The 14,766-nt window shown below is 41.9% G+C and overlaps 1 protein-coding gene across 1 annotated transcript in view; it reads left to right on the top strand.

Moving 5' to 3' along the window:
* The first annotated feature begins 1,409 nt into the window (after window positions 1–1,409).
* LOC104078781 (zinc finger protein 704-like) overlaps window positions 1,410–14,766 on the top strand; it is a 16,533-nt gene continuing 3,176 nt past the window's right edge. The window contains exons 1-5 of the mRNA XM_009580565.1: window positions 1,410–1,588; window positions 3,135–3,238; window positions 7,349–7,581; window positions 11,084–11,184; window positions 13,230–13,491. Of these exons, the coding sequence (XP_009578860.1) occupies window positions 1,410–1,588; window positions 3,135–3,238; window positions 7,349–7,581; window positions 11,084–11,184; window positions 13,230–13,491 (879 nt within the window). The remainder of the gene's footprint in view (window positions 1,589–3,134; window positions 3,239–7,348; window positions 7,582–11,083; window positions 11,185–13,229; window positions 13,492–14,766) is intronic.

Consider the following 14,766-nt stretch of genomic DNA (forward strand, 5'->3'; position numbering starts at 1 on the left):
CAGGGATTATAACTTCAGTCTGCAGAAAATCACCTTAGCAATGGTGGAATAAATGGTTTGTGAACCATCAATGTGTAACAAACAAGTTATTCTCCCCTCTGAGTGTGAATACTGTTGAACAGCTGTGTGCAGGTTCAACTTTCCAGCGGAGGAAGCTGGAAAAGACTGGGGCAGTCTTAAGGCGTCGACTCACATGTGATGCTGACTAAGTGCAGATGGCTTAAGTGGTTCCTGTCTTCAGTTTTATGTGTTGCCTCTCTCTCGAAGGCTGCTGTTGCTGCAGCAGTGCTGGCTGAGTGATATATGAAATATGTGTGTTTACATTTATGAGCCAAACTGTAAAAATGTGTTTGGGAGCAGAGTCACATAAGCCAACACTTGTAGCTGCTAAAATTCTTGTGGCTGGGAAGTATGAGTAGAGCATTCCTTGTTTGCTGGATGCAGCTGAGGAACACTAAGTAGTAAAAATGACTCTGATTCAAAATGGGCAGAGAAGTTCAGAGTTTTGTTTATTTGGGCTTTCCGTATTGAAAACCAGTTAAATTGGATCAGGTAGAAAAAGGCATTCCAGTAATTGCAGGAGTGTGGTTTAGCATGGCTAGAACTGGCAGGGGGGTCTCATGACCATTCCTGTCGTTTGCCTGGCTATGAAAACTTCCATCTTAGGCACAGATGCCAATGATGATAATTTTGGGGCATTATTGACAAAATTATTTGAAGCAAAGGTTAGTTTTTCAGAGCAGCAGTCTGAGTCATTGTAGAGGGGAAAAAAAACCCATCAACACAGAAGAGCTAGAAGAAGTTAAAATGATAGACTATTTGGAGGAACTTTGGGCTTAGCTCTGGGTCTAGACTCTGGCATCTTGACACCGACTTGGCAAATGCTTGCGGCAAATGCTTGCAGCAACTGCTGTAGTGTGATTTTGCAATTCTGCAGAGGTCTGGACAGGGCCGTGTTAGTCCTGTTGCCACACACACAGAAGAGCCTTGTTGGAAGGCTGATTGCAAACACTAGGGATCAGCTTCTCCAGCATATCAGGAACCTGTGGTAATTTTGTCCTCGTATGTTGCCGAAGTGCAAATTAGTGGTTCATCTATAGCTGGATAAAGGAGTAGGGACAATTGGTGTAGTCTTGCAGGAGTGGACTACAGAGCAGCTGAATGCTTCTCAGAGAGTGGATTTTCATACTGGGATATTAGGTAATTGGAAAATCATCTGGCAGGGTTGGTCTCCAGAAAATGTAGCATCTCCATGTCATCCCTTAAGAAACGTCTTCTGGACCCAGAGGAATTTGGCATTCTGAGTGAAATACTCCTCTGCCGGTGAGAGGACCTGATGGGTGATGGATTCAGGTATTAGCTGATTATAGCAGATATCCAAGACCTTTTCAGGATTCGGTGATGACCATATGGCTGCTGTGTTCTTTGCAAAAACTCTGGCTGAAGGAAAGGAGGGCTTCTATGGCTATAATCAGAACGCATCAGGAACCATCATCAGCATTTCGGTTCCAGGCACTGATGTGTTGCAAAAGACAGTCATGAGAGCTAAGCTGTTGTGCGGCATGGGAGAGTGTTCATCAGCATCTGCGTGGGTCCTTGCATCAGTCAGAAAGCAGCTGTGAACTGTTTCATGGACAAGTTTGAGGTTTGCTCACTAAAATATCAAGAGACTTTGACTGTAGCGTAGTTCTCAGTTAATAAGCCTTTAAGCTGATGGGTGGAATGGGATTCTAGGAAGGGGACTGCAAGCAGCATGGTGATTTGGTGACTTACTGATCAACAGTTGACAGAAAACATCAGGTGGCTGAACACTTCTTATATTGGGCTTTAAATAAAGACTCAACCTGATGGTTAAGTAGAGCTCCTGGCAAGCAAGGCACAGAGGCAATTCTAGAAACCCCACAATGTAAATTAGAGGTGGGGAAAGTGTCCTTTTGTAAGAACAAATTTAACTTTATCTCTAGTAAATGAGAAGATGGTCTTGGATGATCAATTGTGTGTTTGAAAGCAGAGATTTATAAGAAGCTGTCTGCTTTGGTTCCACTGTCCCACAAGGATGAAAAGCTAAAGTCTGCTAAACCTAGTGGGTTTAGTAGTTTTGTTTTGGTACGTTCAGTCTTCAGAAATGGTACATTGTACTGCTAACCTGTCAGGAAAAGTTACTTTTGGAAAAAAAAGTGATAGTATGTACTTTTTTACAACCATTGAAAATTCTGCATTGTCTAAAAAAAACATTGCTCCTTGAGCAGTGGGGTCACTGAAGCCTGGTTTCTGGAGGCATCCGTTGTCTCCAAATCCTCTCCTCCCTCCCCCGGAAAGCTGGCTGCCCTCCTCTCCCTTATGACCCCTTCCGCATGCCCTCTCTGTCTGTCTCCTGATTTTATTTTTTTTTTTCCCCCAGAATTCATTTGTCTTAACTGCATAGAATCAAAGCAGCCACTTAGGGCCAGTTCCCAGCGAGGCTGAGCTAAGGCAGCGATGGGTCCCTCTCTTTCCGCTGCGTTGTCCCACTGGCTTGGGCGCCCATGACACCTGCAGAAACCCCCCTCCACCCCCTGCACTGTTTTTCTGCCAATTTACTAATTATTTTAAATAATTAGTTTATAATCTGACTAGGAAAATTTTAGGATCAGTCTTTTGGCGAGAGTACAGTGTTAAGCGGAAGCAACAAAGAAAAAATCACATCCCTCAGTTCCACTTCATAGTTCTTCCTCACCTCCCTACATAGAGTAGCGTATATTATTAATGTTACGGGTAGTCTTACCTGGTTTTGCATTTCTATGTCTTCATCCAAGGAAAAAAACCTAAGCAGACAGCTAGCTTTAAGGATATGAATAGCTGAAATTCTGAAAAAAGGGAACAGGTTCAAACTAATGTCACAGTAATCCTGACAATTTTATACAAAGATGTATTCTCTTTTTCCACTGCTTTTCCTATTTATGCTGAGCTGGTTTGCTTAAAGTAGCCAGTTGGTATGCTCAGGTTGCCAGAAGACAAAAGCTTTGAGAACTCTGCTTGGTGGCTTGCTTCGGTTACTGGCTTAGGGTTAGGTCTGTTATTTTAAAAAAAAACAACACTAAAAAAGGTTAAGTATTTGCTGACGTGTTTCCTGCCTCCCATTCACTGTGTTTCAGAAAATCTTCAGAAGAACTGGACATGGATAAAGTAACAGCAGCCATGGTACTCACCAGTTTATCCACCAGCCCCTTGGTCCGCAGCCCTCCTGTCCGACCCAATGGTAAGCCTTCAGAGCAGCGCCGGGGCAGGGGCTGCTGGGAGGGGTGCCAGGGCCCTGTATCTGGGGGCTTGTGTCCAGGAGTTGTGGCCATGGTGGAGGACAAAGGGTGAGTGGCTGTCTTCTGGCAGTGGCCCGTGCGTGCTGGGCATCATATTGCGTGAGCTTTGCTCCGACATAGTCGAGGGTTTTGGTGCAGCGTTGGCAGAAATGAGAAGAAACCTTTTCCGTAACCATAGAGCAGCTTCAGTTGATGAAACAGGAGATGCCCCATTTCATAAATGGGAGATCAGCGCTGCGGAAGGTCTCCTGACCTTGCTGAAACGCTAGTTTTCCAAACAGCTTATTTGCATTTGCACATATGCAGTAAACATGACAGCAGTTGTTCTTGTCCCCACCCCAAGGAAATCAAGTCGGATTTCACTCAACACTACAATGAGACAAAGCAATTCCAGATCACAGCCCTCGGCTGAGAGGCCATGCGCTAGTGGTCTGCACAGCGACAGGTCTGTGTCTGCCGATGCACGATTATACCCTCAATTCCTGTGCCCTTTGTAACTCTCTGATGGTCTATCATCACATCCATAATCCCTTAAAAGACTACTCCATTCATGGTATAGCAGAAGACACACAAATAAAAATAAATCTAAAAAGTTAATGGTAATAATGAGATTGCTAAAGAAATACAATTAATCTATGCAAGCTTGACTGGAGTTACAAGAAATTTTTTGAAGTGTTGTGTTTTAAAGAATAATTTAAATTAGGACACCCTTGTTAAGATATCTCAGCATTGTTTGTACGACTGGCTTTTCTTACTCGTAACGGTTCAATCGATACTAAATGCCCTTCTACTGTAAATAATTGGAGTACTTTGAGGAATACTAACTGCAAATTAATAGGGAAATAGTCTTTGCAGTTCTTCATGGAAGCAGGGGCAATCCACTGAATGATGTTGTACTGAAATCAATCTGTACCATGAGGAATGTCCCAGCTTTCAAGATTTTTGAACAAATGGTGTGGGTTTTTTCATTTCTTTCCAGAAAACTTAAATTTTATCCATCTAGCTGGAAGTCTAGCCATGAACACCCATGGCTGCTGCCTGTGTGCTTTCAACACACTTACCAAATGTTAAAACCAGAAGTATTTATGGAGCATCACTGCTCTGAGGACCCCTGGGACACCTCTAGTGGTGACATCCCCAGTGACTGTCCACCTCAGGGCTGGGAGGTTGCCAGCCTCCAGGGAAGGCCAATGGAAGGGAGAAAACATACCTGCTCTCCAGCTGCTCCAGCTCACAGCCAAAAGCACAGATGAAGGTGGATCCGTGCTGATGTGCCAGGCAGGGATTTGGAGTAGCCGAGGCACACGCGTGGCCCACGTTGCGTCCCTGGTCACGGGGAGCTGCTCTCGTGTGGGGCAAGGCAGTATCTGCCACCTTAAACAGTTTGAGCAGATGACAGTTGTCAGGACCGGCAGTGCACACTAGCTAGCAGCTGTCAGTCGGAAAGATCTTCCAAACAAGCCCTTTTGAATTGCTAATAGGTGAATGGTAGCTGTTAACTGCCTTTGATATTTCTTCATGCAGCCTGAGTGCTCTTTGATATTTCTTCACATAGCTTGTCTGCTTGTTTCCCAAAATCTGGGAAGACAAGCCTGAAAAAATAATTCACGTGTTTTCAGTAGTCACACACAAGATTTTGAAGCTGTTGTTGGGCACCTTCTCCCTGAATGACTTAGTTTTGCCCGAGTGAAGACTACTAAAGACTTCAATAAAAGTGTAAAGATTTGATAATTTAAAGCTCAATTGGTGTTGCAAGGCTCGGCTCTGATCTTAGTAATACGAGCTACAAACGTACTAATGATGAATTTTTACTACATCCTTTTCCAAAAAGGGCAGTAAGTAGCAGTGTAATTAAAGGAACATTTGTTTAAACAAATGGAATTTTGCCTAGAAGTACAAAAAATAACATTAGCATCAATATTAAAGTCTGATCTGTGCTGGAATTACTGGGAGTGATCACCCATGTAAATTGGATCAGTTTGGCCCTTGTTTCTCTGCAGCTGAGTAATATTTGGTCTGGTTCTCTTTCATGCAACTTTAGCAATGTGATAAAAGCCCCAAAATAAGAGTAAGTTGCATTTATTTATATTTTAAACTTCTTTACATTGACAGATTTGTTAGTATTAATGAGAAACAGCGTTTGTTTTTTCCCTTTTGTCAGCCTCATTCAGTCTTTTCCATGCTACTTTAAAAATGTTCTTGATTTACATCTCTCTCTCAGCAAGGTGAGGAGAAACTGTAAACCCTGGGAATACAAAGTACCACCATAAATGTGTCAGAAAGTAGTAGTTGAAAGAGTGCTGTTTCTTTTGTTTTTCTGAAGAAATGGAAATTTTAAGCTATGCTAAGGTCACAAGTTGATAGCAGATGTACTTCTTGGCTTTGGCACGAGACTCAAGTATAAATACTTAAAAGAAACAAAACCCACCTCCGTTACAGTCACATGAAGGCTAATCATGAACCAAAACATGACATTTTCATATGTTAACTTAATTAGCTACCGGAAATGTGTATGTCCTTTTCCAAAGAGGAATTTGGAGGGGGGAGGGAGGGTTGATCCCATTTATGCTCAGCGGCCCTGATCAGTAAATGTAGGGACTTGGCTGCTGCCTACGCAAGGGGGTATTTTTATGCATGTGCTTACATGATGGAGCACTGCATTCTGTTTTGGGAGCAGCTGATGTTAATCATTAAGGGTTTCGTCCAAAACCAAATTAATTAGGAGAAAAAAAATAAAAATTCATTGGCTTTGGGTTAAGCTTTTGGTAGCAGGTGGTAGGCATTATTTTCTTGCTGATGTCATTAGCTAAATTTATCTGTAAGAAATTGAGAAGGAATGAAGGAGTGACTTCTGCAGAACTCTTAAAGGCAGGCGCTGGCTTGAAAAGACTTCTGTCTCACACTTAAATAACGTTTCATGAACAGATAAGATGTTATTTGCTTGCTAACTCCAAAGTCTGGTATTGCACAATACTCAGGCACCTACGGTGTCTTTGGGAAAAGCTTCCAATGCCTGAGTTAAGGAGAAACTGCACCTAAACCGTCCCTGTGCTCAAGCCCTGTGAGAACCTGAAGCTTCAGGCAGAGCCGCCTGTGGTTGCACCAGTGGACACGCTTGGGCCATACCTTTGCTGAGCTGGTGGCCTCCATACTCCTCTCCTGCCAAAAGCCCTTCAGGGAATGGGAAGAGTGACATGCCAATGTCTAACGCCTGAGGACCTCAGCACGTGAAGCATGGCTAAAGCCATGCCTCAGACTGCAAAAGCAGTGCTGTTTCTCCCACCCACCGTGTTGCAGAATAACCTGTTAGTCTGAGTGCCTGCCTGCTTACCACCTAATGTCAGGGGAACTGCTGCAGCGAGGAGGGAGTTCCTCCAGCGAGCGGGTGTGGCGGTGATCCAGTGTCTATGCGTCCCACTTCTGAAACCAGATGCCTAACGATACATGTGTATGAAGAAAAAGGGATATCCTTCCAAGGATACGTACCACCTCAATTAGAGATTCAAATTAGGCAGAGGTGTGTACACTGGGAGATTATGAGAAGACAGTTAGAGTGTAATTATGGTTTTCTTTGGTGTTTTAGTACTGGGATGATGATCATGTTTTTGCAGATCTGGTTAGTGTCCTGGGCTCAGAGTGTATGTCCCCTTCCCAGGGGATCTCCTGTTGGCCGTGTGGTGGCTTGGAGCTTGCTCTGATGCCCCACCACAGTCATGTGTTCCTATTGAAACTTGAGGATGTATTTGAATGTTTTCCCTTAATCATGCATGCAATATTGAGGTTTATGCTCCAGAACAGGTTATTTTTCCAAACCCAGCATTTCTTTTTAGAAAAATACTTGTTTTTTAAAAACACCTGAAAAATCAAATGTGGAATATATAGTTTGTGTGCAGTGGGGTAGATGTGGTTGTCCTCTCTACATCCAATGCTTTTGTTTTCCTTTATTGAATGTACAGTTAACTGCCAACATGGCATCTAAGCCTTAGATAAAAGAGCTGCTTAGCCCTAACACATGATACTGTTATAATGATGGCTGTTGTTGTTCCTGACAGAATCCCTAAATGGATCTTGGAAAGAAGGAGGATTTGTGCCTTCTAGTACCAGCAGCAGTGGATACTGGAGCTGGAACGCTCCCAGTGACCAGTCCAACCCATCCACCCCATCTCCACCTCTGTCAGCTGATAGCTTCAAAGCTTTTCGGACACCTTCCCAGCCAGATGATGGTATTGATGAAGCCGAAACAAGCAACCTTCTCTTTGATGAACCTATTCCTAGGAAGAGAAAGGTTAGCCTCACGTTAAATTCCATACCAAGGGGCAGATAGGATGTTGGTAGACTTATTTTGCTGTGAGAAAGGAACAGCTCTGTATGTGTATCCCTCCTTGGCATCCAATTAATGTAGGTACTTAGCCTAGTCACTATGTCTCGTTTAACCTGGTCACCTACTGCACACACATGCTGCCATCAGCACCACATATTTGCTGGCAGATGATGAGGTTCTACAGAGCCTCCTGCTCAGAAAACACTAGAGTGATTTCCAGAAGGTGTTGCCTCTGGCCGTTCAAGGGATTTCTATCCTACTTTGGCAAATTCTTTTTGTGCAGTATGCAACAGGCAGCCTTTACATGTCATCACAAAAACTGGATATGGCCTTAATACTTCTTGTTCCCTGGAAGTGCTGTTTGTCTGACAGCATGTCAGATACCTTAATACTGTGAAGCTTTCTCTGCTCAAACATATGGTGTGAAAAGAGGAGAGAGAGATCAAAACCTGATGGCTTTTGATACAGTATTAGCAGTGACCAAATTTATCCTCGGTAGGAGTGCAAAAGCAGACTAAATAAAACACAGTGTAAAAAAAAAAAAGCCCAAAACTAACTCCAAAAAAGCACCGTTATGCTAGCAAGCAAGCTCTTCTTGAAGAAAAAGAAAACAAAGAGATGGCACTAGTCCAAGTTTCCTTCCCTCCCAACGCAACAGGACAGATTTTACATAGCAAGATGAAAAAGGGCTTTTTGTAAGAAGGAGAAAAAACAGAGAATTCATTCTGCATAATGACTTTGTTTCTGGCTCAGTCTGAGACAGTTAATTGCTTCATCACCAGCAGGAAGAAGTTCTAATGATTGTTTAAACCTGTTCAGATTTATCCTTTTGCTCCAGAAGTTGCTTATTTGCTGACCCACACTGTTCTGCCCTTGTTTGTGGGAGAGGGGTGTAAAACGTTTGTGCTTCTTGCTAAAAAGGAAGAAAAATATTTTGGAGGACACCTTTGTTATAATAAATTAGAAGTTAGAGCTGACGTTAAACTAAAGACAGAGGTGATTTTGGAGGGTGTGGTACAGGAGGAGTAGGAATGCAGAAGCGTGCTGGTTTGCCTTTTACTTTTCAGTTGAAGTTCAGCTTATTAGCATCACTCTTATTGCTCAGCTGTGGTGAGACAGATGGGTTTGCAGCTGCCATCTTTGTTGTTATCCAAGTTGTTTTCGAATATTTCTATTTATGTACCCACCACAGATCTATTACACTATCTATTCTAGTTCACAGGGATTTTGCTCTGTATGGCAAATGTTTAATGTAGATAAACAACAATATTACCTGCCAAGCTTTGTTTTATAAATGAACTGTGTTTCCTGCAGTTTTTTTGATTCTAGTCCCAGCATGGTACTTTATCTGAGTACAGCTTTGCACCTTTAGAAGCTGAAATAAAAATGTTCAGGTTGTATCTTCTTTAGGGCTGCAAAAATCAGAAGGAATAAACCTGGAAATAGAGTGATCGGTATCCTTGCTTTTACTCGTTAAAGTTTCTTCCATTTCATGTTTGGAAAATGTCATGTTAGCAACCGCTTCCCATTAAGAAAGTTGCTTGCTTTAAAGTTTCCGCTAATGTGGTTATTCTTCACCAAACCATTTATGTTCCATTATTTTCTTAAATAAAACATTAAGCCTGATTAAGCAATTTTTTTACTAGTCAGAAATGGAAGAATGGTTTATGTTATGTGTTTCTACTGAGTGAGATTTCATTTGGTTATGTTAAAATGCATGGGTTTTTGCAGAGTCCTAGCATTGACAGTAAAGCTAAAAACACAGTGGAGCTAGGAGATTGGTTTTACCATCAAACCGCAGATTGATGTTAAACCATTCTGTGTTCATAAAGATGGATATGGTGTTCATGACGTCATATCAGAATTCCTAAGATGTAAATGATAAGCATGGTCTTTATCTTGTCGCCATGGTTGGTTGTGGGTTTTTGAGCTGATGATAGTATGTAGTATTATATTACAAAAGGGAGAAATGCATCTCTCAGAATTGCTAGATAGATTACATTTAATTTTAGGAAAAAAGAGTTCTGTATCTATTTGAATGGTAATTGTATTATCAGATCAAAAATTGTAGAGGGAATTTATGTGCAATTTATTCCAAAGTAGAAGGTTTTCATACAAACAGTATGATCAGGTACCTCAAATCTTAAAGGCCTTAGCCTCCATACTTTCAAACAGGAGATGTTAGACTGCCAAGTAACTATGAGAACATGCTACTACAATCAACTTGTATTTTAAAAAGCCCATCAGCTGACATTTTTTAAAATTATATTTTAATCATCATCTTTCTAGCAAATGCTGAAACTTACCATCTGCTGGCATGCAGTTCCAAAGGATCCAAATTGAAGAAAGCACTAAGTCAGCTTTTGTTCAAGACAGAGCAAAGCACGTACTTAACTCTAAGGAGATGCTTGTTCCCTTTTTTTTTAATCGAGCTTTATATGAATATATTCATTTAATCTTACATGTAACTAAAATTATAGGATAATAATACAGTATTTTGAAGCTCTTCATGTTTTCTTTAATAATGTGTTCTGTAATAATAGAGAAAATTACTTTTGAGAAGTACAAATTATTTAGATTTTTTTTAAAATTTAAAATTTATAAAGTAGGTTTCGTTTTGGGGTCAAATTAGCTTTTAAAAAAATCTATGCAGTTCTGCAACATCTGTGTTGTTTGTTACCACATACTGTGCTTTAAATTAAGACTACTTTTCTCCAGAGTCTTCAAAATATTGAAGATTGGGCTGGTTATAGCCTTGTTGGCTGTGCTTTAAATCAATGATAACTCAGTTTAGGCCAATGAAGTTATATTAAAGAATATAACAAGAATATTAAAATAAGATTATACACATATTTTTTTAAAAATGTTGAACACACATTTTTTAAAAAATGTTGAACACAGCCTGGTGGCTTCTCATTCTCTTGTCCAAGTAAGAGTCACAGCAGCTCCTGAATTAAATAAAAGCAGGTTTTGCCAGCTCATGGGTGAATATTGTCATTGCAGAAGCTACGGTTTTCTGGCACAATATTTTTTCTGTGTTGCAAAATTCACGAGCGGAAATATTCATAAAAGCTTGCTTTAGGAAGATCTTAATTTAAGAAGGTGGCTTGTATTAAGTGAGAAGTCCTCATCAGTTGTTCTTTGAAAGGCTCCAAAGAAGTGTAGGAAGTTTTTATATCATCTACCTCCTTTAGTGGGGAGACAGAAACTGGAACTTGGAAATGAAAAAGCCATGCCGGAGAGTGAGGAGAGGTAGTTTTGGCACGAGCTGCTCCTGTGGCTTTTCACTGGGCTTCTGTTGGGTTCAGTAGCATGATGCTGTTGACAGAGACTATTACATCATTACAAATTCGGAGTTAGAAGCTCTGAACCTTCACAGTGTTTTGTAACTATATATCTGTTTTGGGTGGTTTGGTTTTCTTTCTATCTTCCATGCAATTAATGTTGCTTTACTCATAATTTCCAGAACTCCATGAAGGTGATGTTCAAATGCCTGTGGAAAAACTGTGGGAAGGTACTGAGCACAGCTGCAGGGATTCAGAAACACATACGGACCATTCACCTTGGGTAAGAGAGCAGTCTCTTCAGAAGTCTAAAGGATTTGGTATAGAAGGGGAGCAGTTGCACTTGGCCGGGGAGGTGGACTGGCTTGTCCTTGGCTTTTCTGTCTCAGATCCCTAGGTTTCTGAGGAAATTGCGGACTAGTGCATCAAGGTGAACGGGAACTTATTCCAACAGCAAGGCACTTCCTTTCTTGAACCTTTGTGAACTTTACTGGAAGGTCAAATACAGCTCTAGGTCATACTGCACTTCCCTAATGGCAGCGCAACTCAGTGGCGTTTACTTCACGTGTGCTATCCGCATGACACATCCAGGCTGACTCTGTGTGAAAGACAGCAGGTTTCAGGGTCTTGCATGAATACTTTCCAGCTTTGTTTCGCATCAGATCAGGTGTTTGTGCTAGTTCTGAGTCAAATTAACTCAAAAAAATACCCCTAAGAAACCTAAGAAAAAGAAACTGAGCTGCAATTTCATGTGTACGTTACTTGGACTAGAAGCAAAAGCAAATGAATCTTGTATGATACAAGCTTCTTTCAAAGCTTTAGTTTGCAATTGAAATCTCCTGTGCAATTCACTGAGTGACCTAGCTGTCTCATATATAGTTACAGTGGGGACTCATGGTCTTCACCTGTTAGGTACTTGGAAATACATCTCTCTTGTGTAGGTCTATGTTACCCAGTGCTTAAAAATTAAAGTGACCATGAGGAAGTAGTCTGCTGTGGAGCTCAGGAGCGTTTTGCAAAGGTCATAGTAATTGCTTTTGGGCTTAGGCTCTCAAGAGTGAGGCTATCAGAAACAGAGAAAATCTCTTTCAAAATGCCGTTAACAAGTGTTGCTTTGTCCTGTATATTACGGGGACATCCTTTTCGTGGCACGGGAGAGGGAGAAGTAAACAGCAGAACTTCCCTGAAATTTGGAGTTTGTAACTTTGCCGGAGAGAGGAGTTTTGGTGAGCGACTGGCTGCGGTCTCAGATGGTACTTCTGGTAGAGCCTTTCAAACCTGACTCAAGGAGTTCTGTTGAGTAAGGTGGTGAGAGGACCACAGGTAGAGGTATATGGGCAAGCAGGCTGAAGAATGGCTAGAGGCTGGTTTTGGGGTGCATGCCTGGAAAAGGAGAGGCCCAGTGTTCAGCCCTGATACGGACATGCAGGCAGGAGGACACTTAGGGCTCCCAGATTTACCATATGGAAGATTCAGGAGAAAGTACACATATATGAACTGTGAGTTAGATCTGTATAGCATCTGGATTATGAATGTGCTAAAACAGTGGTTTGTTTTGGACTTCAAGGTAACATGTAGCCTACTAGGAACTGCTGCTTTGACTGGGCTGCTTCGCTCCTGGGACTTGCGCTCAAACACACAGCAGATAGTGCCAGGGATGCAGGGGCAATTAAACCTTTTACATCTCCTCCTTCAGTAAGTCTGCTTCTGGAGAGTAGGACCAGAAAATCCTGCACTGGCAAGCCAGCCCGTGTATCTCCTTTCTCTACCTGTGTCCGAGTGAGTTGCGTGGTGAGACTGTTTTCTAGCGGCTTCTTCTGTTATGCCAAGGAAAGTCACAGTGAACCACAGCCATAACCATATTTGGTTTAATTAAGTAACCTATGATAAAATTGCATATTGTAACGTTAGTGAGGTATATCTTGCCCATGTTTGTTATCTTTACTCATCCTTCTGTGGCTGCTCTGTCATTTCTGAAGTCAAAGTGCATTGAGATTCTTGTTAACTGCAGTAGTTAGGAATGAGAAGCTGATACTTAAGCTGAAGCACAGAAGTTAAACATCTACTCCAAGGCCAAAGAATTGGGCAAGAATAACACACATTAAAAAAAAAATCTAATTCCTGCTTCTTTTCCCTTCAGGCTAGATGATTTTCTTTTCCTCTCCCCTTCCCTGCAGCCAGAATGCTGATAAAATAGGTAGGGTTGACACTAGGAATATTAATTTATTGACTGTATGAATGTATTTGCTCGTGCATCTAGAACTTAAAATTCACCTTGGGGTTCTTGCCTTCATTTAATCAGTCCTTCATTCTTTTGTATTGATACAGACGTGTAGGAGAGTCTGACTACAGTGATGGAGAGGAGGATTTTTACTATACAGAAATCAGGCTCAACACAGACTCAGTAGCTGATGGCTTAAGCAGTCTTTCCCCAGTCTCTCCATCTTTAGCATCTCCTCCTTCCTTTCCCACCCAAGACGCAATCCATCCTGAAATTTCCTGTGCCAAAACCGAGACTAAATTGATGACACCTCTGAGCCGCTCAGCTCCTACCAACCTCTACCTCGTACACACGGACCATGCTTACCAGGTAACACTAGTGAGAGTGAACTCCATTGATTACACTGATGTCATTAATGTATAAAGAAATGTCAGATCACAAGGTTTGGGTTTTAAAAAGCCAAGTCTAATTTTAATGGGTGAAAAGTTTTCAGGGCTGCCCAATGGGTTCGTCTCGTTTAAATTTACATGTCTGCTTCTGAGCTAGTTGGTTGGTTGGTTGTGCTCCCACTATAGCCAGTGGATTTCGGGGTGCTATTTATCCAGCCACACATAGGTGCGTACTTCAGGTTGAGAAGAGTTGCTCTGTGTATCCCACTGCCTACATCAGTTAATTCTCCACTAACCATAAGGAGGGCGCAAGGTGATGTGCTCAGATGTGGTCTCCTGCATTGTAAAAATTCTCATTCAGTCAGCTGAATCCCTCCCAGAGTCTCCATTTCCTTTATTTGTACAGTGTGAGATGTCAGTTTGCATATGTGAAGTAGAGCAGGAAGAATGAAAAGACATATATGGTATCCTCCTACTCTTAGAGGTAATGCTTTGCAAATGGCAAAAATCCAATCAGATCCAAAAACTGCTGTTCCAAAAGCTTCCAACTAAGGTCGCACAGAAAGCATTAATTGTAGAAGTGCACTAAAATTTGACATGTTTTGGTCTGGATACCATATGAGAAAAGAAGAGTAGAGGCTTTGAAGTAGTGTGGTCCCTGACCTGTGTATGCACCGGAGGATTGAACTCTGTTAAATCTATCAGATGCAATAACTTTTGTATACAGCGTTGTGCAGATGAAACCTTTTTGTTGTGTGTCTGGAGCAGACCCACTAAAAGAGCAGAGGGAACCACACAGAATTCACAGGCTTGTTTTAGACTCTCATGCACGGCGGAAAGCATGGGTGGAAGCTTGGCATCTCAGGTGGGAGCTGCATCAGGTAGCACACCAACCTGGGGACTGATCAAGCCAGTTAGGAGAAAGACTTTCTTCTCAGTCTAGCTTAAGCCCTGCCTCTCACAGAGTGAGGCACGAAGAGAAGAGTCTCACTTCATTTGGGATTTGCAGTCGTGACAGTCTTCCCTGCAATTTGGAGACTCGCTCGATCCTTTTTCATAGGCAGCCTTTGAGTAAAGCACTTGTCTAAAGAAATCCTAGTTCAAATGTTTAAGCCATTTGAATTGGATTTGAACTGATATATTCCACGACACAAGACTAAGTGTCTGAGCCCTGTGTCCTTTTCAAGTTGCTCTGGTTTCAATACTTCATTTCATCATCGAGGAGTGACACAGTCCACACCGTTCAAGGCATTCC

This window comes from Fulmarus glacialis, unplaced genomic scaffold (assembly GCF_000690835.1).
Source record: "Fulmarus glacialis isolate BGI_N327 unplaced genomic scaffold, ASM69083v1 scaffold38500, whole genome shotgun sequence".
Classification (NCBI taxonomy): domain Eukaryota; kingdom Metazoa; phylum Chordata; class Aves; order Procellariiformes; family Procellariidae; genus Fulmarus; species Fulmarus glacialis.